The sequence below is a fragment of the Phasianus colchicus genome, chromosome 5 (genome assembly GCF_987193195.1).
Source record: "Phasianus colchicus chromosome 5, bPhaCol1.hap1.1, whole genome shotgun sequence".
Classification (NCBI taxonomy): Eukaryota; Metazoa; Chordata; class Aves; order Galliformes; family Phasianidae; genus Phasianus; species Phasianus colchicus.
The window spans coordinates 16,266,038-16,293,386 of NC_143440.1; the positions used below are offsets into that span (position 1 = coordinate 16,266,038).

Consider the following 27,349-nt stretch of genomic DNA (forward strand, 5'->3'; position numbering starts at 1 on the left):
TGAAGTACTTGTGGAGCCAAAGATATTGGACTTAAAAAATCAAGGTATGATGGGGAGAAATATCTGGTGTTCCTGTTAAAGCAGCAAAAATCATGTAGCAAGTATTAAAATAGAAATGTTTTTATTTCAACAGAATATCCTTCAGTTTTCTAAAGTACTAGTAAGAAGACAAAAAGTTGTGCTGTCACCTGACTCTGTTATAGGAACAAATTTCCATATGTTACAGCAAGATCACAGGTGCCATGAACAGTATCAATTACCTAGCTGATGCCAAGCAGAGCTTTCTTACATGTGGCCCTAATTGCATTTCCCCATGTTTTAGTTTTTGGAGTTAGAACAGAATAGAATTTGATTAACACTGGTTCTTCAAAATGTTGCTAAAATAAATAAGGTCACTTATCATGTGTTAGCATTTGAGATTAAAAGCTGAAAATCTGTCTTTACATGTATTACTTTGGAAATAAAATGTTATTACAAATTGTAATTAAAAAAAAAAAAAGTGGATGAATGGAGTCCAAGAGTCAAAATTGAAAACAATTTGTTATTTTACTTGTTATTTATTCTCCACATCAGCTGCTGAAAGCAGAGCAAGGCACCACTTGGAGCACAAAGATTATCACATTTGATCCATCCATTGCGTGGAGTTTAAATAAGGTAAGATTTAGTAATTACCTGGTCTGGGAAGGCAAAGCATAAACTGAAAGCTGTTCCTCTGTGTGCAACTTCTCAGGTGGGAACAGAACTGCATCAGATGCCCACATGTTGCTTTGAAGGTGGTTAACGAAGCTCATGTGAAAGTGCTCAGTGTACAGGAGCAGTGTATTGATTTTCTAGAAACTTTCCAGCTCTCCTAATTTCATTCACCTGAAGCAACTAATTGCAACAGGTGTGATGTGGTGGCAGGAAGGTACAGACTTTCCAGTAGCAGACTGTGTGCTTTGTGATTCTGGAATCAGTGACTTGGTATCAGCCAAGTAGGATGGTTGTATTTTTCTGCACATGCAGCCACAGTAGATTGGAGAATGTTCCAGTTCTCTCATCTTTTGCCGTGACAATCTTGCTATATACAGGATTGCTTGGGTGATACGCTTCACCTTCCTTGAAGGATGGGGGACATGGAGTGGAAGTCAGAAGATTTTGACATTCACCAGTGTACTCCACTATGTAAAGCCGGCATGGTACCTCTGCTTCTCATCCTGCTCAAAAAGGTAAGACTGGGTATATTGTTTTCCCTTATTTCATGCGTTTGAATGTATCATAGAAGCTCAACCTCACCCCCTGCCCCAAAGAAAAACCCTTAAACCCTAAGGACATCATTAATTTTTGCCAATCATTAGTTTCCTCTTCTATTCTTCCTTAGAACCTGCATTTAGAAATGGCCTGAATAGGCATTTCAGTGAGGTCTCCTCCAGTGTGCCAGAGCCTTTGGTGCGTGCTCTTTGCTGTTAATGGAGAATGGGTCTGTGACTGAAAACAGCAAATGTGCAGTAGCTGCCCAACTTAAGAAATTCCTTAGGATTGAATATGTCTGTTTTCACCCAAAATCTAATAAACATTAGAGAAAAAAAATCCTCTGATTTCACACTTCTAGCCATGAGTAGATGTAGACCCAGCAGCAGCAATATCTGCATTCTTCTGCTGTAGGAGTTAAGGGGAAGGTGCTTGGGAGCATTGTGCAGTTACAGCGAGGGAGGAGATAGAGAACTTCTGCTGTTTCATTTGCTAAACTGGCTCCCTTATCCCTGCAGTTACACAGTGATTCTGTGGTAGGGTGGGAAAGCTCAGCTTTGCTCAGAGCAGCTACCTCTCCTCTGATTTCCCTCTTGCACATATTTGCTGCCCCAGTTGCCAAAATGGAAGCTTTCTGAGTAAAACAAACAGTTGTGGTGTTTTAACTCTGCTATTTCACATTCCTCTGTGAAAAGACTTTGTGCTAATAATCATTATTTGTTTTCTTTAAACAACTGATGTATTTGGCTACCTGGAAGTCCAAGTTCCTTTGTTCTGCACTCGTGTGTTCTGCAACTGTGTTGCAGCTGGTAATGTACCAGGTAGAGATGTTTGAAGTAATTGATGGTAACTACAAAAAAAAAAAAAATGGAGGGGAAAGACTCTTTAGCAAGGTTATAATAAGGGTAAATGGTTTTAAAATAAAGGACAGGAGATTTGTATTGGATATAAGAAAAAAGTTTTTTACAATAAGGGCCATGAGGCACTGGCACAGGCTGCATTCACCACAGAGAGGTGGTAGATGTCCTGTCCCTGGAAACATTCAAGGGAAGGCAGGATAGGGCTCCGAGCACCTGATGTAGGTTAGGTGACCCCGTTCATGGCATGGGAGATGGACCAGATGGCCTTCAAAGGTTCCTTCTAACTCAGACGATTGTATGACTCGAGTTCCACAAATGCATAGACAGGCACGCATCTCTCTTTGCAAATATGTTGTCTCATGTTCCCCAACCACAGATGCAACTTAACCAGGCAGATTGATTTTTGGAGTCTGGGTAGCTTGTTGCTATCATTTTGAATTAACTTCAGAAAGTATTTTATTCAATGACACCTTTAGAATTACAACACTAAATGGTTGTCTGCTGTATCAGGTCTTTGCATGCTGCTTACGTTCTTTAACCCAGAACTTTCTATTAAAATTAAATTGCTTTTACTGTTAGCTTGGAATTGTTTTAGATGGACTTTCTGTGACAAGCAGTTTGCCAGGATTTTAAATTCCATCTAATTTCTTCTTTCTTCATTCGTATCAACCCTGAAATTGTAGTTGACATAAGGATGCATTTGTATAGAGGAGACAGGCTGAGCTTGTGTCTTGAAAGCCCACTTTAGACATTTATTGACTATTTTAAAGCACTAAGGGCTAAATCACACTTTTAGGTATTTGTTTTAACACTTGGGATTACTGACTGATAAAAGAGAGAATGTGAAGCAAGCTTCACGAGTTTTGGTTTTTACATGACAAGATTTATCTGTTGTTTTGATAAGAGATAAAATTATATAAATAAAGTGATGGAGAATATTAATCTTCCCCAGGCAAATGAGAACTTGCCTGTTTGCTCTAATGCAGAGTGCTCAAATATTTGGCTTGAGCAAGATCCAGATTTCATATCAGACTTCATCTCCTCCAGTCAGCAGTTGCTGTTGAGTTATCTGCATCTCTTAAGGAGATGGACAGGAAGGGGCAGCAGAGCTCTCATGGCTGTTTGAGAGAAATGAAAGAGAGGGAATGGAGGAAGATACTGCCTTCAGAAGAGATGTTTTCTCCTTTTCTCACTCCTGTAGGAGCGAGAAAGAGCTACAGTCAGTGAAGCAAAATAAAGCCAAACCTCTGCATTTTCAAGGTCTTTCCTGTGCCTCATGTTTCTTGGAGCCAAGGAATATGAAATATTTTGGCAAAATTGAAGCTGTATACTTGGCCAGTGTATCTGTAAAAACTAAGGCTACTCTTCTGATGGCTTCACCCGGTGCTTTTTGGCAAAGAATTAAGTTATTGAGTCAATTTTGTGGATCACAACATGAATATTGTAAATACTCATTCCCTTCAGAGATATGCTTATTGGTTTGCAAATTGAATTTCAAGCATGTGCAGTATTAAACTCGTTTATCAAGTAGATAAGAAGCCACCTTCCTCTCTCTCCCTTTCTTTGGCAAGGAATTCAGGAACTTTGGGTTGTTGGAAACAACTGCTTTGAAAGCACAGGTAGGGTTCCCAGAGCAGGAAAGAGGCAGGAGATACAACATGCTGGAAGAGAATGGTGTTCCAGGGAGAGCACCAAGCTTTCAACAGGACTGGCAAACAAAGGATGGAAGAAAAACAAGTGAAAAGTAACTTTTTCATTGTCACATAGTAAGCCTGTCCCAAAGTCAAACAGAGCCAACGTTTCTGTCTCTCTCTCTCATTACCTGCTGGCTGGCCTCTACTGCAGAGTCATCAGAAACCAGATCAAAGCAGGGCCCCTTCCTCATAAGCACTGTTCTGCAGTCAGTACTTCCATAAAAGCTTCATGATCTGCTGACAACAAGTTGTTGTGCATGCATGAGTGCACAGAGATCAAGTTGAGCATGCTGCTATTCCTCCCCTCTGTACCACAGGTAAAGGAAGAACAGCTTCAAAAAGAGCTTCACTTGTAGATACAGGAACAAGTCAGTCTAGAAAGAATAAACAGAAATAGTGATCTGCACCATCAGGAGAAGGAATTAACAGCTGCAGTAGGTCAGAAAAGTGAGGACAGCTGGATTTTTCGAAGGCTTGCTATTTCCTAGCCACGTAGTCACTGTTTTAAAGTGCATAACAAGGGTAATGGAGTTCCGTCCTCACACTGTTAGAGAGACTGCTTTTCCTGGGAGGCATCTTCTCTCCAGTCCAGAATTTAAACACTTCTTCTAGTGCCCTTATCATTGCCTGCATTTCACTCATTAAAAAAAGAGAGAGTTCTGCTCGATTCCTTCGCACAGCTGACTTTGTGCTGTTAACCTCACCTAAGAATGTGCTCCAGAGGACATACTTCTGTCTCTGAAAGTCACTGCATGGTCAGTGTGCATGAGGTGTCTGAGCCAAACTACTGCTTACCTTTCTGTCCCAAGCCATTGTGTTTGTAGGTGAAGGCATGGATTTTCCTGGTGTTCAGGCATTGTTGCAGTTCAGGTACCATCACTGCTTAAAGACTCCACATTCAATTTTTCTACTGACTTGTGTGTCTGGAACCCATTTGTGTTCTTGGATTTTTATTGTTGTTTATAATTAAAACAGATTTTTAGCAGCGCAGCTGCAGCCTGATTGCTATTCTTTTAATGACTCTCAAATGAAAACATGATCCAGCTCTATCTCCTACAGTTGTGCTGAAAAAGCGAGAATGGGAGAAATCAGAAGTAGTAACAGTGCCTTTCACCCTTCCTGCACTAAGTATATAAGCATTGTTTGGAAGGACAGAACAGCAAGTGGTTTTGTGTGATGAAAAGGAAAACGTTTCTGAGCACACAGAAGCACTGTGCAGTTGTATAGCTCAGCTAGTTTTCATGGATCCTGCTGCTTTCACAATAATGTCCTTTTCCTTTTTAAAGACATTTCCACTAGCGGCATTAAATCACTCATCTGGGGCCATTCTGGAATGGCAACAGAAAGCACAGCAACACCAGCAGAGAAGCAAAAGCACTAGGCTGCAGCAAGCGAGGATATGCCCAAATACAGCAACTGTAAGTATAGAAATATAGGAAAGAAGCTGCTTACCCTTCGAAGACCTCCAGTACGTAGGAATCTTCAACAATATCCCTTTGCCTCCACTGCCAACCCTTAAATGAGGTCTGGGAAGGGGTGGATCCTGGCTCTACCCCTTCTGATCACTCAGGTACATTGCATACACCTGAGCTCCCCTGTATTGTCCCTGCCTTCCCACCAGGTGCTCAATCACTGCTTCAAGCTATGACTTAGCATTTCTGCTACAGGGAAGTAAACAGTCACATTTGAAAGAATCTATTTACAATTTCAGAACAAACCCAAAATAATAAAATCTTTTCTTTGTGAGAAGCGTTTGACAATGCAGGTGTCAGGCACTTAAATTTGGGCAGTTTCACAACAACGGTAGGGAGATGCCACCTACAATGTCTGGAAGCATGAGCAAAGCAGGGCAGCAGTGTGACTCACTGCACGTGGAAGTATTTTTGAATTTTTGATGGAGGTGTATTGGACTGGAAAAGCTGAGCTGGAAGTGAGAGGCACCTGTAAAGCCCTTGGGTTCCCTAAGGGCATCTCTCCATCCCGTGCTGTTCTTTCACTGTAAAACTTTACTGTCAGACTGCAAAATTCCTGATGTTCAGCTGCAAGGCAGCGTTTTGAGAGCTCCAATGTGCATCACCCTGAGAAGGGATGTCTGGCTTAGTTCTGAAGTTATTTGTGCTGTGTCCTTTTCCATTGCTATTGAAAATGTGCATCAGAAGTTATTTAGGAATGTGAAGATGAGGCTAAATTAACCCTACAGTGTTGTAGGTCAGAGTACACCTTAAAAAGTACATCATGTTTGCAATCCCTGTCATGGGTTGTGTACCGTATATGTATGGTCTGTCTGAAAAGGCAGATGTTGGTCTGAGGAGCAGTAATGCTTTGGAGAAGGAATCCCTTTTATTTCCAGGAGTATTTGGAGTAGAGGCTGGTAACTGTCCATTCATAATGGTTGATCTCCTCTTAATTTGAGCTATTCTAGCTCATTTCTGCCAATGTTAAATGAAACTTTAAGAATGAAGAAAGATAAAGAAGGAAATTAAATGATAATAAGTCTGCCAAGTTTCGTATTAGGATGTGTAGAATTTATAGCAAAAGCAAATTTGGCTTACCTATTAGGAGATTATAAAGAATGTATTTAGAAGGAAGCTGAAATGCTTATTTTTATTTAATGTTCCAGAGATTGTTCTGCACATTATCTGAATAATTAGCTCCTGTGCTTCTGTAAGTAACACATTATTTTCTTTCAAACTATTGTGTAACTTAAGTCCATTAAAATGATTCCATTGTTTGGGTTTGTTATTTTCTGCATAAAGGAGCATTTGTAAGCACCTACAGTGAGTACTCCTAAAGGCATCTTATTATAAAACAGATAGCCAAGTATGAAGTAAAGCATAAACAAGCTGAGCTAGTGCACATACAAAGGACTGATAGGATTACTAGGAGATCATTTCATTTCCAAATCTGCAGTTGTTTAAAGGAGTGGCCTTTCAGTCTTACTGAAGAATCAGAATATTGTTTTGGTTTCCCACTGGTTGCTTCTCAGACCTTACATTTCCCTGCAGTCTGTGTGGCCGTACAGGCTGCTGGCAGAAGGGCAAACATTGCTGAGTTCCAGGTAAATGAAGAAACCACGTTCCTCTGGGCTCTTGTGAATGGCCGTGCCCTGCAGTCATTCAGGACACCTTGGGGTATTTAAATCTGATGTACTGACATTCTTGTATGTGGAAACGTTGACAAAGTGCTCTGTGGGAGCGGATTGTCGGATGGAGTTTTGCATATATAGGAGTTAATACGTGGGTTGTACGTGTGTAAATGATACCAAATGCTGTGATTGTAATCCCTTGTTAATAAAGGGATTGACTTGCAGTACAGAATGACTTACATTTACGTTTGCATACTGTATTATCCCCACCAAGGGTTTTGGAGCTCTGTGTGTTTTCTAACTCTCAGTGCACTTTAATGCAATACCTGCAAAACTTCTTTCTAAGAAATGGTAACTGTGTTCCTCCAACGACTCAGCACTAAATGCAGTATTTTGGACTTGACTGACCTGAGTTTGGATGCATACACACAGACTCTAAGCTCCTCTTTCTTTCATTTTTGGCAATATTGTACCCTGTGGGCATATTGCCTGTTTGACCACTGTTTGCTATCTGAAACTGTCCTGAGGGTGGGAAGAGTGCTTTGAAACCTCATTCATGTGGCTGTGCTGGAAAGTGAGCTCTTGTCCTTCAGGTAAGGCAATGAGCCCAGTGTCTAGACAAGCAGAGAAGGACGTGGCTGTGGGGACACGCCGGCTGCTTTAAGGCAAATGGATTTATTGCACAGTTCTCCTGCTAGTGTGGGGACATCCACCTTTACCTAATACCACCCCTTATATATTTTTTTGTTAGTTGGGAAATGTTTGTTTCCTGTGCACTATTTAGGATTTCTCAGACATACAGAGTTACTTAAGATTAAGACCTTAATATTTAATAAGCTTTCTATTGTTAAAGAGTGAGCAAGCCTGCCAATGTGAGATTGGGCCGGCAGCTCAGTGGATTAATGGAAACAGAGTTGGATTGAAAAGCCCTGAATGATAATCTTTAAATATGCTTAGGCATCGTGGTTGTGCAGTTTCCCTGGGGAATCATCACATTCTCTGCTTCAGAAATTGCGTTGAAGACATAAATGAAACTGCAGCACAACCTTTCCTGCCGACAAATCTGCTTTTATTCCTGGGGCTTAAATTCCGTGTTATGTGTCTGTATATGCAGAATGTCATTCCTTCAGGGTTTTCATTTTTTCATTTATTATATTGTTTCCACTGGAACAATTTAACCAAAACTGGAAAAAAAAAAAGAAAAAAAAAAAAAAGAAGAAAAAAAGAAGAAGAAAAAAAAAAAAGTTGCTCTGCAACTTTCTTACATGAACCAAGATGTTGTTTAAGCTTTCACACAAGCAAATATTGCTATGTGGAAATACTGAAATAAAAACTATATTGAGCTGTGTGCTATCAGTGTGGCAGCCAGATGAGATTAGAAAACGGCTGCCTCACACTGCTGCCTTTTTCTTTTTTTTAACTCCTGTCTGGGAAATTCAGTGGTGCTTCTGGTTCATATAACACATTTCAATATTAATTCATTCTCTGATAGAGATCTGAGTGGTCCCACTGCAGATGATAGTGTAGACACAATGTGATTTATTTGGGGATGTCTTCAGAGAAACTGAAAGGCTTGAGAACACCTTCATTGAAGGAGATTACTTTTTCTTATTTATATAAGAACTTGCCAGTCTGAAAGGTATCTGGAGTTGCTTTACTTGTGTACACATTTCTGGGGATTATCTCAATTTCAATTTAATTTGCCACTTCACTTCATGCTATAAAACTCTCAGGGAATCTCTAATTTTCAGTGAGAGGTCACTGGATGAAAATGAAAATGAAATAAGCTTACATCATCGGAGCTGTGCTGTGTGAATTTCTGTTAGTGCTTTACAAGAGCTTCTTGTGTAAATAAGGCAGTGGGGCACTCAGCACTTGGTGCTAGATCTGGTTTGTGTGACTGAACACCCTGACATTTTGTGTAATTGCACTGATGTTAAGGAACCTTCTAAGCTGCAGGACACTGTGCTCCATGAGAGCCAGTGATGTGTCAGCTGTCATGTGCTGAGTTCTCAAAATGTCATGGATCTCAGCAGTTTTCAGATGTTTAAACTACATATAAATTCACCCTCGCTTCTCCATAGATTGATCTCCTGGGAGGCTGGGAGTACTGAAGGCTGGAGGAGATAAGAGAAATCAGTTTCTGTACTCCTTGTAACTGTTTTCATCATCCAGGCCCTTTCCTAAGCTCTGTGAACCTAAAGTATCAGGGAGGGGAGCTGATGGAATTGCTGTCAGAGCCCTGGAAGAGGACAGGCAAGCAGCTGGAATGGAACGACAGCAGGATCAAAGAAAAAAAGGTGAGCAAAACAGCACTGAACGTTTATATGCATACTTTTGACCTTGTACACTCAGGATGGGGTTGGTGACTGCTTCCCATTCTCGGGTGACAGTATCAGCTGCAGTGCCTCTGCTAGGAAGTAACTTGTATGACTGACTGAGGTGGTAAAACTGTACCCAGGGATCAGCTGATTGCCCCTGGCTGCAGCATCAGTGAAGCATTGCAGCTTTTCTTACGTAGATCTGACTTGTGGCATCTACAGACAAGGATCCACCACCTGCATGTTCACACAAAATTCAGAACTTCTCAGTCTGCTAAATCACACGGATTGGGTGGGATGGTTTGTAGAGAGACTTTACTGTACTGGGTACTTTACATGTACTGTGACTGAGATTCAGTTCTGGGAGCATCTTTTCGTTCTTGTTGTGAAGGGCTTACCATGTATTTCATGGGATGCTGCTCCGTTGTGCCATACGGTAAGGAAGAACACTGCTCAGTGTTCTACTGAGTTCTACTGAACTACAATTGCATGCCCAGCTCTTCTGGCTGTTTCCATTTTCACCCATAATCTGCATCTGTGGTTCTTGTGGAAGCTTTTTATTTTTAATATCTGTTATTTTTTAGTGTCCCTTTTCTTCCTTGACTTCCTTGGTGCAAACATAAACATCTGGATGAATTGGAGTCCCGTGTCATCCTTTAAAAACAACGATTGCTTGCACTGGAATATTCTGATTCTGAGAAGAAGCTACATATGTATATTTCTTGAATGTACATTAACTCTTGATTCCATCAGCATGGGTGATCTCCAGTAAGTTTCTTAATTATGCCAGTTTTCCATCTGATAACAATTCCTTTAAACATGTAAGGACTTATTTCAAAGAATGTTTTGATAGTGAAGAATGTACTGTGTCACATTAGCCATCTGTGGTGCACAGTTGGACATAAGAAGGTGATTAATAGGGAAGAACTTGAATGCACGGACTTCACAGGATAGAAATTTAAAACTTTGATTTTTATTAGCACCAAATATCAAGCAGGCTTCATGACAACAAGTTGTACTTCCAAGCTGGTAAGTTATTTAGTTTAGGGAAAGTGAGTGGGTAATTACACGACACATTCATTCAATTTATGCACTCTTGTATTTGCATTTGTAAGTCCCCAGTGCCTTCAGTTGCACACAGGTCTGAGTTCACAATTTCTGTTCTTCCCCAGAATGTAGGACTACTTTCAACTATGAGGTTTAGGGACATCTCTGTTCTTTAAAGGCCAAGTAACACAACTTAACTGCTCACCAGAACAGTCAAAGTGCTTCTGACTCTAGGGGGGAAACATTCATTTTTCTAACATACTGTCAAGATCCTGCAGCTGAGCTCATAGCATGAACAATTTCCCCAGCAGCCCTTCCTTACTTGCAGCCCCACGCAGCCTCCTTACTCATCTAATGCCCGTGTCACTTTCAGGTAAAGTTCCTGCAATTGCAAACCAGTAGCAATTGGTGGTGAGGCAGGAGGGCTGTATGATGTCCTGAGGATTATAAAGAATCATGGTGACTTATACTGTCATAAGCAGCATCTGGTATAGGTACACTGAGAGAAAGAGGGGAGCTTCCAAGAAAGCACCAGAACCAGCTCCATGCTGAAACGTTCTTTTCCTAAAGAACTTGCAAATGCTTCATCTTAACTGTGTCTTCCTTGGTGGGAAGGAAGAGTCCAGTTCCTTCAGAAATGAAAGCACAGTGAGATATTGGGATATTTGTTTGGTGGATTTTTTGGGGTAGAAGTTACCTGGACAGTTAGCTTTGCCATAAGGAAAAATGTGGGGATGACTACACTGCTCATCCCCTCAGTACTGTGTGGGTGCAGGTGAGCTTTTCAAAAACAGTTTCTGAGCTGAGGCTGATCTCAGTATCTTGGGAGCTATCAGAATTGTCTAATCGTGTCCATCAATGACTGAGGAAAGGCCTCTGTGGAGGAGGGAGGTGAGGTGCATCTGAATAGACTTTCACAAACCAGTTCCCGAAATCCCATTATTTCTGTAGTAATTTGTTTTATCTCCAGGATGAGTACTTTACACTTAAATCTTTTCTCACTGTCAGTATGGGGAAATAAATACACAGGCAATACATGTTAATAATTGCTTTTTATGCTTTACCTTGTACAAAACTTACTTTGTTTTCCAGATATATACAAACTGTATATTTTCTTTTGTTGTCTGTGATTCAGACCACATCCTGTAATAGTCCTGTGGAAATGTAGTGGGAAGTTTCTACCGTATAAAGGATCCCATGCTTTCAAATTATTCCTTTAACCACTGGTACAGGGAAGCCTGTGTTAAGCAACTCTGTCATAACAAAATGTTCTGCCCAAACAACTTCAGCAGAAATGGTTTCAGTGGATTGGACATCTCTTCACTAAACAAACATCCACTGTGAGGCAGCTTTCAAGAACCCCACGTTGCTCTCTCACTTGCATTGGTGTAATGAATGCTTTCTGGCTGTTTGAGGGAATGTAAACTGAGGGGTTTGGCCAGGTCAACAAAAATCACCATTTCTAGTGAACATACCTATTTCTATAAGGAAATAGTTTTATTTAAAAAAAAAAAAAGAAAAAAAGCAAGGCCTTGGGTAAAATGACTTACATAGACACTGCTGGGAAACAGCCTTTCAAATTGCAGTTCCTTGGTAAGTTACTAACAATAGATTCTTTTTCTTTTTTAACGTACCAGAAAGTAAGAAACATACAGGGCTCTGTATTTTGTACTTTAGATGTCTCAAGCCAAAAGTTGGGATGGAGTTTTTATAGGCTGCCCTTAAGTCTCTTTGGAAGCATTCCCTGTACATGCTTGTTTTATTTGCTACCTTTAGCTTGTTTTCTTTTGTGGCTGCAGCGCCATGTGGACAGAACGTACTCAACCTGCACAGTGAGTATAATCAGCTAAAGCTGACATTCCTGGGTTGTGCTAAGTACATCTGAGAGAAATAAGCAGGATGTCAGCTGAAATGTCAGCTTGTTGCCGATTAAAATAGAAACACCTGTCTGTGCTGATGTGTAGTTCAGGAAGCAAAGACAACTGAAGTAGGATAGCTGCTGGGGAAGGTACACTGGACTTTGAATTCTGAAACAATGGGATCCTGAAGATCAATAGTAATCTGTATTTCCCAGGTTAAAGTCTTAGTGGGGAAACAAATTAGGCTGTAAAGGTGATAGAGCTGCTATTTGCCCACAGATTTCCATAATCTTCATTAAATTATACTTCAGCATTTCTGAAGTATAGACCCAGTGGTGACTACGTGAAATTGAAAGGCAACGTATTAAAATATATCTCTATAGGACAGGTTTTTTGTTTGTTTTTAACGTATAGTGAAATTCATTGTTACAGTGTAAGACTGAAGTGGAAATCTCAAAATTCAGAGGAGGACTACAGCTGTGGTCAGTGAGACCATCTAGTGGTGCACTTCACAGGATGAAGGAAGTCCAAAGAATGCAGGCCTGCGGGTGGAAGAAATGTCCGCCAACTTTGTGAGGTTTCCTGCAACAATCTCTAAGCTGTCTGGTTCTCCATTTTCACACTGTGTCCATCTACCCTTTCATTAGTCTGTGTTGCTCAGAAGGCACCAAATTTAGAGGCAAGCTCACTTGTGAATGTGTCTGAAGGGTGCAATAAATCAAAAAAGCAGTGTCAGACCAAGGTAGTTGGCTAAGCAGAACTCCTTTTGATTTGACACGAGATCAGGAGTAGGAGTCCCTAATGTTCCATTGTAACACTGTCTGGTGTTAATTTTCTCTGTTTTCCTAAGTAATTTCCGAACATAAGCAACTACCTCAGAAAAAGAGAAGTTACTCACTTTCAGAATTATCAGTGACAGATGAGCTCGACACATAACAATTGGTTTTGGGTGTACAGCTTTTTGTTACATCATTAAACCCGATCCCCCAATATTTTCTGAAGCGTTACCTTATTGACTACCACATAATTTCAGGTTGCCCTTAAGAGGAAACAGAAGGGAGTATAAATTTACCTGGCAACGGGTAAGCTGCGTAAATAAAGAAAAAATCAATAACGAAGGATAGATCAAATCAAAGACAGGTAGTGAGAAATGACAAAAAGAAGTATGCTGCTTTTTTTTTTAACTCAGGTACAGTGCGTGTGCTGGCCCATCTTTGGGTATGCATATACTTGTATAGCTGGCAGTGTAGTTTCTTAAAAAGAATACAAAAGACATTCTGTTGTAAAGTTTAAAGAATATTTAATAATTTTTTTAAAAATAAAATGTATATTTTTCAATTTTGTTCTGTATATGAATGCACAAAAATGTATAATCATCGTTGCAGTGACAAAATCCAAGGAGCTGAGGAGATCTGCCCACTGTGGTAAGATACAGGTGACAATCTAAGAGAATTCACAATGGAATCCAAACACAATTTCCCATAGCAAGTCCTGACTTGTTTTCTTACTGTGAATTGCCTAAGTAGCTATGAAGATCATTCACACATAGCACAAATCCTTGTGGACAAAGTTAATAATGAGTTGGGTTTTAAAATAAATGCCACAATCAACATTTTTTTTCTTTCTCTTTTTTTTTTCCTGCTTACCTTCAGTGCCACATTTCTATCTAGCACAGCAATGAAGCCGAGTGGTAAGTGAAGGGCATTAACTTCTTCCATGCTGACAACCTCCTGTCCTGCCTATGAATGGGGGAAGAAGCAGCCTGAAGCCACATGCACTAAGGACTCTAATGGGTAAATGGAAATCAGCTTGTGAGCAGTGAGGGGGTTGGGTAGATTCACGCTGCAGCCAGATTGCTGATGCTGGAAAATGTATTTGTACAACTCCGGTGCAGTTTCTCCCTCTTGGTTTTACAAATCATACATACAGTGCTGCATTCAAATGGTAATTATTAAATGGAAGAATAAACCTGTACAAGTTGATGTAATTTGAGAGGGGAGGAGTAAAGATATACTCGCAGAATGTAAACTGGAGTGAATTTCAGTGATTGTGCATTATAATATGTTAGAGCTAAATAATTCTGTGGTACAAGCAATGTGATTTGGCTGCTGCTGACAGTTGCTGTGCAGGAAAATAAAAAACGTTTTCTTAAATATATATATATATATATTTCTTATAATTGTGAAGATGAAAAGCCAGAAGTATTTTGGACTGACTCTAAAAGCTAAATCCTGGTTTTGCTGTATTCAGTAGGTCCAGCTGTGCACCCTATGCCTTCACATCTTGTTATTAAGCAGAAAGAGCAAGGAGTTTAAATTAGGAGTTCTCTGCCTTGTGCTCTTTGTTGCCTTTGGTTCTGTCTTTAAAAGTATTGAGTCCTCCTTCATGTTTAAAAATAAGTGAAAGTAATATAAAAGACCTTACTATGAAAGTGACTAAAACACAAAAGGAAGCAACTGGAATGACTTCTGTGTTACTCTGCATAAATGCACTATGAGCACTAGGCATTATGTACTACAAGGTAATTGTAATCAACCAATTCCATGTCAAGTTTTATACATAATACAGAACAATCTGGTTTTGCTTTTTAGAAAAAGAATTGCTGCTGTTACACAACACAAAACAGTCTGACCTCATCAGGAGGAAAAGGATGTAATGCTTTTGAAAAGAAATATGATAAAGCTGAGGTGTGTTATAGTCAGTATGTTCAGAAGTTAGAAACTGGATTGTGCTGGTAATGCTTTAAGCACCACAACATCTGCTAGGCCTGCATGAAGAGAGTCAATAACATCAAATATAGAAAACAGTCCAGTTCAAACTAGTGATAAGTTGCACCAGCAGCTCTGTTGGCAGTGAGTTTTGTTGTTTTTTTTTCAGTAGGTGCTGCTGTTGCAATGGGTTTTACAAAGTGAATGCTGTTCATACTGTCTGTAGGTACATGTTTCTGAAAACTGAGGCAGTTTGTCTTGTTGTAAGGATGCCTAAAGTGTGGCACACGATTAGAGGGAACCAGAAAATGCAATGTGTCTTCCCTGTTTCTCATTTTGTGTTTTTATTTCTGTAGGTGTAGCTGAAAGTCTGCCTAGCAGTCTGCTCTAAGAGTTCAGCATGCATTATTGGGAGGCTCACAGGATGAGGCCTGTGATGTCTTCTCCCTACACCACCATCAGGCAAACTGATGAGTGTTGCCTTCTGCAGAAACTCTGTTGCACAACGGTTTGCTCTTATCAGCTGAGCCATCAGGCCTGCTGTCAATCTGTTAATTTTTAATGGCTGGGATCACTACAGATAGACTTGTCTACTTTTATCTTTCTTAAAAAATCAATGTTTTATTAATGTGTTCATCATTCTGTTATGCTGCTTTTCAGTGTTGGAAACTCAGAGCTGTCAGCAAAAGCAAACAGTGAGTACAAACTAAGAATCATGGGAAAAAACTCACACATGGTACATCTAGGCTACAACTGTTTGTCTGCAGTTAAGAAAAATGAAGAAAGGAAAGGAGAAAACTTCTGCCATTGCTCCAAGAGTGCAACTGTTGACAAGCCAGCCTGGGCTCAAGAAGCAGAGAGCATCAAGCCCATCGTGATTACAATTCCACAAGTAAGTCTTGCTCAAGGCACAGATTGTCTGTGTACTCACTGGGATACTCACTGTTTAACTTCAGTCACAGGTTGTGCTCTGTTGACATTTGTGGCTTGCTGGCACGGTGATAAAAGCCTTTAGTGGTGGTGAGGCTGCTATGATAGCTTGTGATTGGGAAGCCACATAATACATACGCAAGTAGTGCATCACTTTCACTTTGTTTTGCACAGCTAAATGCCCCGTGCTGCAGGAGCTGATGCATAAAAGGGGGCAGAAGTGAGACTGAGACTCACTGATGGTGCAGGTCCAGAGAAGGGTTACTACTGGAGCTAAGGAGATGTTCAATACTGTAGGTTGGTAAGGCCAGCTTTACTGCTGGAAACTGCCTTAAATCAAGGTAAGCAAAATGTCACTTGTGACTGAGACCTGCAGTTGTAAGCAACGAAGGTGCAGGTTAACTTGTGTGCCTGAGCTTGATGTATGCTTCTAGTCTGGCCCAGTAGAAATGGATGCACTGGGCTTTCTGAGAAAACAGGGCACTGTGGTTGGCTCTCATCTATAGCTGGGAGGTCCACAAAAGGCTGCTCTCCCCAGAGCAGGCCAGGTGGCTTGCTGTGATAGCCTATTTCCTGCTATCTCCTTTCCCCAGGATGCTTCAGCATTACCTGGAGCTGGGTGCTGACAGGGAATTGAGTAACAGGAAGCATTTAATTCCTCAGATTCTACGAGGGTCCTGTATAAATTACTTCAGTTACTCAAGCAGAGTGGGGAATGGGACAACCAGTGGCTGTTTCTTGGCAAGAGGAAAGCAACGACTTAGATTTCTGCAAATTCCAGAAAGTGTGGGCGTATTGTAGCCAACAGCCTTTGAAGCCAGGAGGATGGGTATGAAAAGCACAAATGTGAGATGACTTCAGTTTAACAAAGACTGATGTGCCTTGGCTGTTGTAAGCATACAGCTGAAAAAAAACTGCTAAGCATAAAAACATCTGAAGTCTTAATAACTCTTAGAAAAATGAGCAATGAGCAAAGATTTTTCCTTAGCAAGAACTCTATCATACCTGCAGATGATGATATTTCCAGAGTAAATTAATGAAATGGTGACATTCAGGGAAGGAACAGCTGACAGCATAGTACAAATCTTCAAGCATGGAAATGAGTGATATTTTTTGGCAGGCTAACTTGAAACAGAGATGATAAAAAATAAAATCATAGTAGAATGACTGAGGAGCCCACTCACAGGTTGTTTACTGAAATGAAGATACAGCTGAAAGTAATTACTTGTTTCCCAAAGGTATAACCGATAGTGCCTCCTACAAAAAATCCTTCCTGGTTATTTCAGTTGGAATGTAAAATGGGATAGAAAGGTTCCCACTTTCTGAGATTAGATGCTGGTTATTTTCACCTCCTTTCAGAACTGTGTGTGTATATGAATCTAACATATATTACATATACAGTCAACTATCACCTATATGCCACTGGCAATTAATAACTGTTCAATATTGTTTTCCCTTAACAGCCAGATCTCACTGTACAGATTCAGATTAAAAGCCTGACTTTGCAGCACATGAAATTAAAAATACTCCTTTAAAAGAACATATTTCTGAAGATGATCCTCTCCTGGCTACAAAATCATCTTGAGAGACTTGGAGCAAAGGCTGCTTGCTCTTGACATTTTAGCTGTGTGCAAACTGTAGTAAAATTACACCTGCATTCAGCGCGAGCTACTCTGTACCTTCTTTCTGTGCTGAAGAATGTACATTTTCTACACCTTTTCTTCCAGACTGTGGAATGCTGGAAGGCAACCTGGCAGGTTTCACAGAGGTTGTGTCAGTGCAGTCTTTTCCTAACGCTGGTTTGCAGATGTGCCCCTCATCAACAGCCTCCTTTTGCCTTGCCGTAGGCCACAGGAAAGGAACCATGGCTGTTTGCAGGTTTTCTTCTGTTCAAAGACAAGGCTGCTTCTTACCTGTGCCAGTTCAAGTACTGAATCTTTCTTTTCTTCCTCCTTCAATAAAATGGGGTGATTCACAAAATCTCCAGAAAGATAGCATTATACACAGTTTATAGTACAAAGGGTGGGGAAAAAAGGTCAGAAGAATGAGCATGAAGGAGTTTTCTCCTGTGTCCTTCGGAGGAGAAGCAAAAAGACTGGGAATGGTATCTATGCACAGTAGGTGTCTGCCTTGACTACCTGACAATACATGGTCATTGCAAAGGTGAGTCCAAGAATCTAAGAGAAAAAGAAATAATAATCATTTTTCAGTAAGATAAAATCTATTGAAACCAAAGAAAACAAAACAAACCAAAGAGGGAGAAGCATGCTTACACTGGTTTTCTTCACGCACAGAAAGACACATCACACACTGCTTTTTTCCTGCCAGCTCATGTCCTCGTTTCTGTTCCTAGTTTCTGCCTGCCTTTTATCCTTATCTGTATTGCTGTTTTACAGAATGAACAATGAGGGCACAGGAGAGCTGATTTCTCCATGGAAAGCAGTGACCAGATACTGGGGAGAGGTACACTGAAAAGAAATGTTTGAATGTCTTTTGCTCAAAAATGTTTTATAGTAGCAACCTGCTTGGCTGTGGGGCTGTGGTTATCTCTGTAGCTGTTGTTTTGAAAGACAAGCAGTTTCATCTCTGACCCAAAGGATGCTGTGGTTTACTTTACTGCACTTCACTTTTCCAAGCATGTGTGTGCACAGATCCCTTTGGGGGAATCGCTGGAGACTGCCCCTGCATTAATCATAATCATCAGTGGCTCATCAACAATGTGTGTGTCTTTCCTTCTGCTCAGGCTGTTCAAGAGAAGCAGCAGGCAGAGGTGGCTGCCCAGCCTGAATACTGACCTGCTGCATTGCCTCTGGTACAGTAATTCCTCAGAAAAGGGGATGAGAAAGACAATCCTGTTTTCCTTCTATTTAAAGTACTTACACTAATTGGTTATTGCTGTTCCTTTACAACAAACACTACTGTACAAATTTTCATTGAGATAAAGGTTTGCCTGGTAGAATTTATTGGTGTGAATTCCATTTTAAGCACCTAATTATTTTGACCACGTAAATGTTAAGGTTTCCTTAAGTGGTAGATTCCATCAATGAATATTCTTGAAAGAATGTGAATTATGCCTATGCTGCTTCATAAATAAACAACAAAAGAAGGTTACGTAGTTGTTTCTCTTCTTTGCTGCCCATGAATATGAAATAAGTGTGAGGCATTGATTAGCTGCCTTTTGGAAGTAGCCCCTAGAACAAGGCCTTCTATTTCCCAGTAAAGGAATACCTTCAGGGACAGCTGTGCAATAAAACCTGAGTGGCTGAATGTGTTACACAATTTCCAGCATGCATGACTGAAGAACATTCTCCTGCCACATCTGCTGTACGTCCTTCAAGTTGTGTCACGGTGTGATTCTAACTATAATATCATTAACATGAAAAACAAAAGCTGTCACGTACTTAGGGCGATATCAACCACATCACAGCAACAACAGAGGGAGTCTGGTTCATGTTAGGTGACAGTGGATCAAGTCTTTCATCATCAATTACATTCAATCACACAGTGCAGTTCAGGACAGACTTTGATGAAAGCTTTTCTGTTCTGAGGTATTTTCTCTGTATTTCACAGCACTTGCTGGCAGCATTAATTAGCATTTTTAGATTGTCTGAAATGTTTTCTCCTATTGAAAATTAGTCAGTCCTGCTGGTCAGAAAGCTGGTATTTGCTCTTAAATTCCTTCAATATAATCAAGGTCAGTGAGAAGGAAACCTCCATGGTCTGCTGAGTTTTTCATGCATCTTTTAAAGATTCCTTAAGTGCTGGGTAGATGCTTAAAAGCCTTTTTTTTTTTTTTTTTTAAAGTGTGGTGACACGTTAACAACAGAATCTTCTTACACTGTCTCTCTGCCATATGACCTTGCTGCAAGCACTTACCTGTTTCTTGAGCATATCTGCTTAAAACATTAGAAAACAGAACAAAACTGTACTGAATGTGGGCCCACAAGGAGTCAGGCATTGGCACTGGTAAGTTGTAGCCATGACTTACAAGAAAGTGAGACACGTGTTATCCTGCTTAAGCCAATGTTAGAAAGAGCACAAGCTGAATCCTAGTTCCTGACCCCAGATTCTCTCTTGCTGCTCCAGTATTATACCATGCAAAATTGAAAACAATGAGTTAATTTGGAGATGCATGGCCTTTGTTTAGCGATGCCATCCTTTCTGTTCTTGTGTTGAGTGTGAGAGAGAGGTGCAACTGGAAATTAAACTCTGTCTTCAGTGCGATGTTCAGGAGTGGGACCTTATGCTATATGGGGCTGACAAACAGCTGTAAGTGCCAGAGTTCTTGTTCAGCCTTCACATACTTCAGGCTAAGGATTGTACCAGCATGGCTGCACTGGGGCCAGAATCACCACTGCTGGATTAAAGACACATACATATATTTAAAAGAATTCTGCACTGATGACTGACCCTTCTGTGACCCAAGTTAGGCTGGAAGTAACTGCAAGTAAAAATCTTACTGACAGCTCTGTGCCAGTCTTGCCAACTTTCACTGAAATTAATTGAGAAGGAGTATGGCTTATTGGGAAGGTGGAATTATGGGAATAAGAGCTAAACTTAGAACTTACCCTGGGACTTTCAATGGGCTTGAAGACTTAAGCTACCTTTAGGCTATTTTAACATTAGGCTAAGCTGACTGCACTCTTTGGAAAATTACTGGACAAACATTGGTGCTCTAAAAGACAACGCACTCCACCATGATTAGGATTCTGTCTTAGGATGTTGTGGACCTCTTCATTAAATCAAGTGTGTGCCTTAGATAAACCACTTGATAAAGTGACTGCTCTTTACAGTGCTTTATAGCACAGAAAATGTGGGCAATATTCCCAGTCCTGTATCTCATGCTCAGTTTTCTAACAGAAAGAAAACATAAGAGAGAGAGTTAAGCCTCTCAGAGTGCAAACTTAGAGTTACTAAGTTAGTATTGAGCAGACTTTGTCTGCTTGTTCTTTGGTTCTGAGTACTTAGGATTTGAAAACCACTATTAAAGCGTACCTGCACCAGAACTGTGCACAATCCAAAGATCCCCACTGCTAGTAAGTTCTCCTGGAGCCATATTTTCACTGTTTCGTAGCAAGGCTGGAATAAAACAGAATATGGTATTAGCCATAAACACACTGCTGTACTCCCCTGGAAATATACAGACAGGAAAGAGCCAGATCACACAAAGCTGCTGGGTACTGTGCTTCATCTTGGCAGTATTGGAGAGAATACAGTGCATTTCTGATTTAAAAGCTTGAGCATGGAGCACTGACTGTAATGCCACCTCCAAACCACTGCACAAGCACTGTTCCATACAAACTGGGCCAGTAACTAAAAATGAGCAAGCACTGGATTTGGGGCACCTTTCCCCTCTAAAATCCAACTAAAAGCAGTTAGAATTTTAGAACGAGACTTTCATTTATTTTCCTCCATGTTTCAGGAAAAGTTTATCATGTAATGTATATAATAAAAAAATATGTGCACATATGTATTTACATACTATACATATGTGTACACATATATGCAATAAACATTATATTATACCTAAATAAAAGTTCCAGTGAGAGCTGTTCAATAGCTTCTCCTGTTGCATGTGGGCTGACTTCTTACCGTTTTCTGTCAGTTTAAATTGCAGTATGAGCATTCCTCTGTTATTTTGTTTGTGGTTTGAATTCTGCAACAGCTCTAACCTCACATTTTTGGCCTGGACTGGTGGGATGAGAATTGGCCTTTCTTCAAATGCTATGCTCTTCCTTTGTAAGACAACCAGAAGTTGTGCCCCGTGCCCTGGAAATGTACCTGGGCAAGAGTGTTCTGCTTTCAGTTAGTGGCTTTCACGGCACTCACCAAGGATTAATGCCTAGCCAATATGTGGTTTCAGCCTGGTTAACCTGCACTGATCACCTTGGTACCCTGAATAAAATGCAATAAGAACTTTTAAGTCCTTAAATTGAGAATTTGATTTGGAGCCATATTTGGTTTCAACTCAGCCTCTACCACTGTCAATCTGCATGCATGAAATCCCACTGAAGAACAGCCAAGACACTTTGTACTTTCTTTGCAAAGCACCAGAGCTAACAAAACTTCATTTCAATTCCACTTCATCAGCTGGCCTTGCCCCACACCCCAGGCTTACCTGCTCACCTTGCCTCATGGCTGCTTAGGCCACACAAAGCTACTGCTATGGCAGTGCTGCACCAGGCTTGTGTTAGTTGTGTGGGCAGCCATTTGCCTTCAACTTAATCCAGTAGGTGGACATGAACAAAGACAATCCTGTCATCTTACAGCTTAATCTAGCTAGGCTGTGCTCCTGATCAGTGAAAGTATTCATCTGCAGCATGAAACAACAGCTCAGAAAGCCTTCAAGTCCTAGAAGCATTTAAATGGATGGCTTCATTGGAGGTGAAAAGTCACAGCTTAAAGAAAGCCTTCATACTTAGAGACGATCAGGGTTACATCACTACCTTATCACCTGCATCAATGCAGCCATCTAAGCCATCTACCTGCCTGCCCTTTGTACGGAGGCTGCTGAGCTACTGAAGAGCCACTCACCGCTTTCCACCAGGTCCCTGGGGAATGGAGCCCACAGTTCTCACTGAATTCCAGGCAGCAGGAGTCCGGCACCCGGGTTGTGTTGTACACCTCAAACCAGTCGGTGTAGTTCGAGACTCCACAACATCTGAACTGGAAGAAGAACCAAGGCAATACTGTAATGATGATCTGTCTCTGGCATCTGCTTGTTCTGAGGCAGTGGAAGAATCTTCCATGCCTCTTGTTGGATACAACTGGACCTTATTCAGTGCACTAAATTACACTTGATTACACCAGAAGGGGCTTGACATTTTAAAGAAACGTAGTATTTCCTCAGCTTTTCCTACAGAGACTAATGTAGCTAATGTGGAGACAAGAAGCAAAGGCCTTATTTGCAGTGGCAGGATGCTGCAGGAGCTGAAGCAGGACAATGCCAGCCACATACCAAAGTTAAGAGTGACTGCACAGGATTCTGATCATTTTTATTTTGCTGACAGGAAAAAAATATTTAGGACACAGATACAGTATCCAGGAGGTAAAGGCAGTGTGATCTGTACTGCATACTACTTCTAAAATCATGATTTAAGTTAACAAGGCAAACTTCTCTCTGTGCTGATCATTTCTGAAAGCCTTTGTGACTCACTAAAAACTTTGTTTCCAATGCTTCTCTCTGGTGTAACTCCTTAATGTTGCTATTTGGTATTATTAAGTAACAGGACTAAGAGTGCACAGAGTGATGCAATGCACAATGACCACATCAGCGCTAACTCGCAAGGTTTGTTACATCTGCGTGGTGGGATACAAGTGCAGGAAATGTACGTAAAGGCACAGGGAATGGCTCTGTGATCATCTTTCCCTGTGGGAACTGTGATGTGCCTGTGATACAAAACAAGCGAGGATCATTAGCATGTAGATGTATACGCCATCTGCCTCTCCTGTGCTAACTCAGATGTATGAACTTGTAGGTATCAAGGCACTTCAGCTCTCGTTTTAACGAGTGAAACAAGGCAGCCTGCGTGGCTTTATGGGCATGGAGCTGCAGAGCTCTGAGCTACGGGCGGTACTTCAGACTTTTCCAAGGCTATACCAGCAACCTACGTGGCCCTGAAACAACTTGCCAAGGTCTTCTTTTTAAACCTGATTGTATCTGAGCCCACTTTTTCACTTCCATACACAACCCGTTCCTCACACTTTTGATAACTCATCATCACACCAAGTTCTGCATCACCAGGACTTAGGTCCTAATTCAGACCCTGGTATTTTACATGGTCCCAGAGAGAGTGTTTTCCCTCTGAAATAACGGGGTTTGTGGGCACTGAGGGGCCTGTCGCTGTGCACACACCAGAGCTGCCATTCAAGACCAATAGAGGGCAGAGGTGTCACACGCTGCCTTGCTCATCCTACACTTCTTCAAGTGCTCGCAGAATGAGCTCTGCAATACAGCCATTTCAGTGCTCACAGTGCTGAGATTTTCCAGCCAAACAAACAACATTCAGATTTTTCTCCTGGAGCAGCACCTCCCTAAGATTCTGCTCAGAATTCTGATTTGGTCCGTGGCAGCAATCAAACCTTAGCTTGTAAACTCAGAAATGAAACATTCACAAGCTGCGTTTTCCACAACATGACTCAAAAGGGAAAAAAAGTTTGTGACTTTTTTTCCTTTATGCTCCCACACACAAGGCAGCAGTTCACGAGCAAGAGGTCCCAAAAGCAGATAGGAGCAGTATGGAACACATGCCACATGTTTGAAGAGTAAGGGTTTATCTGGAAATCTTACAAGAAGGTCTTGCAGGCTGTCATCATTCACTATCAATCAGCTCCTCGGATAGATGGAAGTGACAGACAGCCTGTCTGTCAAGCAAGCCTTGAAAACGTGGCTCTGACATGATGCAGAGAGTGAAACAGTGAGGTCTGAGGCATCTGAGTGACGCTCTGGCCAAACACAGGCGACACAAGTTTGCGTGGATCAGAACTGAGCCCCTTCTCCCCGTAATTTTGCACGGATCACAGAATCACAGAATCGTAGGGGTTGGAAGGGACCTCCAGAGATCATCGAGTCCAACCCCCCTGCCAAAGCAGGTCTGTCAAAGTCTGACAGACTAAGGTAATGAAGTGTAGGTTTTGTAGTCTTGCAGCTCAGCTGAAGGAGTTGAAAACAATTGTTCCTATGGAGCCTGCAAAGCAGACTGTGGCAAGGTCTAGGATTGGGATTCCTAACAGTGTCAAACTCTCCAGTAAGCCAAAAGGTGGAAATAGGAGAGGGAGAGACAAATTTAGCCTAGTCTTGGTCGCCCATTCCATGCCAGTGCAGGTTCTCTGTGTAGTGTATAAAAGCAGAGGATTAAATATTGCTATTCACCCGCCGCTGCTGACAGATAAGGCAGCCCCAGCAAGAGGAGAAAGGGCTAAGAAGAGATCAAGGGTGAAAAACAGAATGAAGTTGCACAAGGTTTGTGGGACTGGAAGAAATAATGATAACACATCAAAGGAGATGTCATGCCCTTGGAAAACAAAGAAAGGATGAGCAATGGAATTAAGCAGTGGCTCATACAGAATCCTTAAACTGAGTACTAACACCACAGAAACTGGAGAGCATACAGGCAAGTAAGTAGTATTCAGTGAAGACCAGGTCAGGTGAACAGTATCTGCAGGGAGCACTGACCCAAGGCAGTAGGTCAATCAAGAGGCAAGAACAAGGAAACAAGCTGCAGTGGGTTTGAGTGAGTCACCAGTACAGATCCAGATCGAAGCCTAAAAGACAATTACAAACTATTTGTGCTTATCTCGGTGAATCTAGACTGAGACACTTCAACAAGGGGCAATTTTCAGCATATGTCAGATGCTGTCTTGAAAACAGCAGTAATTTTAGGACACCTTGACTCGGGCACCTCAGATCATTTGATGCTACGTCTTGTAGCTGTGATAGAGCATGTGTAATTAGATGTACTTGTGCACATCTGCATGAACAAATGCAGGTAGTTAAGGCACAAGGTGACAGTCAGGTAGGAGACACACACACACTACACACTCTCTGAAACAAGCAGAAAGCTTCTCAAATGCCTCTGTGTCTCCAGACCTCCTGCTGCTGAATGTTTCCAGGAATACTGATGAAACACTGCTGTTTGTTTTACATGTTTCACGTGGGATGTTCTTTCTCCTGAGATATCAAACCACTTTTTTTTCCCCTCCTTTTTGAAGAGGCATCGATCACTCCCTTGTATTGATTCTGGGGGCTCTGAAGTGGCACACTGGTTCCCAAGCACTCAGGACACACAGGGCTGCTCAGCCCAACGTGCTGCTGCAGTGTTTCTTCCAGCCAAACTGCATCCAGTGGCACTCTGGTCTCTGTGCTGCACTTCTGGAATGCAGAACTGCTTGCAGATTGCTTTATTTTAGCGTTAATCAGCAATTACTGCTTGGGATACCTAGGGCCAGGAATTAATGTTAGACACAACATTTCGATCTTACTGCAGTGAAAATATGAAGAAACAGATTACTGTAGAGATTTTACTGGTATTTAATACCAGTATTAGCCCTGCATGTGACAGGGGCTTGAAGCTTTATGATCTTTGAGGTCCCTCCCAACCCAAGCCATTCTATGATTTTATGAAATTCTAAATAGGCTTTTTTTTTTTTTTTTTTCCCTACCAATATCTCACAAGAACAGACAGGTTGGGACAGGGTTTTTAAAATGAATGAATAAACTTGACCGTGCAGACACCCAGTCCTTGCCTCGGTCTGGTTTTAGCAATTACTAATTGGTTTTGTGAATGTGACAGAGCAGGAAGGACAGGGTAGGGTGCCCTTTTCCTCCATCACTGTAAAAAGTAATGAAAAAGATAATTACAATTTGAAATCATATAACGTTTAATGGATTTCTGGGATTACTTCAGCTGTTATGCCACCGTATGTTTTGATCTAACACTGAACAGGGTGGAGGGAGATTGGGTCAAATTTTGTTCTCAGTTACAGTGGTCGAAATAGACATGAAAGGCATCACATAGCAATAAAAGTGAGCTGAATTTGCTCACTTTGGTGAAGCTAATGCCTTTCCTACATGCTCCTCAAATTACTGCCTGGTTAGTTAAAAGGAGAACTGTTCCAATATCGATCACAAAATTGTTGGGATGAAGCAACATTTTAAAAATTAATGCCTGTTTCTCATTTCCTAATGATCTCCACCTGGAACTTCACCTAGTCCTGGCTGATGAGGAGCATAATGCAGGTCAGTGTAACTTACATCCTAAACTATCTACATTTTAGTCATGTTTTTTAAAAAAAAAAAAAATTGTATGCTTTTGTGGTCTTCAGTCACAATGTGCAAAAGTCACCTGCTCACGCAACAGATTCTTTTACTGTCTGAAAATCCATTGAGAAAAGGCAGTGAAGGTATGCTGGCAAGCTGAAGGTATTAAAAAGAAATCAATAGCGTTCCAATTTGAAACAGCTCCCCAACCAAAAGGCTGAACAGCATTGCAGAATGAGTCTAGAGCTTTCCTTCTAACATGCTTTGCATGTGTGCAGGTGAGTCCTACTCTTTCACTGCTAATCGGAACAGAGCCAAACCAGTAGTCCTCCTGACACCTGGGCCTGTGGGACCTCACTGTTCCCTCATTCCCAGTTCTTTACGATGTGTATCCTTCTGTTAAAAAGAGAAAACAACTGCTCAAAGCACAAAAGCTTCAATGAAGAAAGGCCTCCAAAAGAACGGAAACAAGATTGGCAGAACCCAGAAGAAACATAAGAATCACCAGTCAAAAGTGCCTGTGTTTGCACCAGATAGCCATACTCTCTAGCTGTGATCAGCTATTCCCACAAAAACCAAATGGTACCCGCTCCATGTGGTTCTCCTTCTCTATGGGGAAGGTGCCATACACAGGAGGGGATGGTCTCTAAGCTATCAGGAGGACTCCTGAAGAAGTTAAGGTCCCCTGTGGCTGAGTGCTTTCACCACAGTGCCATCCTCCTGCTCAAACTCAGAATCATAACTTTGCAAAGAAAGGAGTGTCAATGTGCAGGGGAGGGCAAAGGAGGATGATGGGTTCTGCTACTGTCATGTAGTATTTTACTTTTTTTCTGATGCTCCTGTTGTGATGCTATCC

The 27,349-nt window shown here is 41.3% G+C and overlaps 2 protein-coding genes and 1 long non-coding RNA gene across 15 annotated transcripts in view; 1 reads left to right on the forward strand and 2 right to left on the reverse strand.

Annotated features, from left to right (window-relative positions):
* CHID1 (chitinase domain containing 1) overlaps positions 1–648 on the forward strand; it is a 108,582-nt gene extending 107,934 nt beyond the window's left edge. For all 4 annotated transcript variants that reach the window (XM_090140636.1, XM_090140635.1, XM_090140637.1 and 1 more), the window contains one exon: positions 574–648. The gene's annotated coding sequence lies outside the window, so the exon portion shown is untranslated. The remainder of the gene's footprint in view (positions 1–573) is intronic.
* A 462-nt stretch (positions 649–1,110) lies between these two features.
* On the reverse strand, positions 1,111–5,521 carry LOC149917768 (uncharacterized). Its single transcript, XR_016466761.1, has 3 exons — positions 3,913–5,521; positions 1,982–2,080; positions 1,111–1,196 (listed from the first exon to the last, which is right to left on the reverse strand). It is a non-coding gene; the product is annotated as an uncharacterized LOC149917768 (long non-coding RNA).
* Positions 5,522–14,249: 8,728 nt separating this feature from the next.
* The window catches only part of TSPAN4 (tetraspanin 4), a 392,906-nt gene continuing 379,806 nt past the window's right edge, over positions 14,250–27,349 (reverse strand). For all 10 annotated transcript variants that reach the window (XM_031609001.2, XM_090140643.1, XM_090140642.1 and 7 more), the window contains 3 exons: positions 22,269–22,400; positions 20,730–20,813; positions 14,250–17,911 (listed from right to left, as the gene is read on the reverse strand). In XM_031609001.2, the coding sequence (XP_031464861.1) occupies positions 17,843–17,911; positions 20,730–20,813; positions 22,269–22,400 (285 nt within the window). In that variant the 3' untranslated portion in view covers positions 14,250–17,842. The remainder of the gene's footprint in view (positions 17,912–20,729; positions 20,814–22,268; positions 22,401–27,349) is intronic.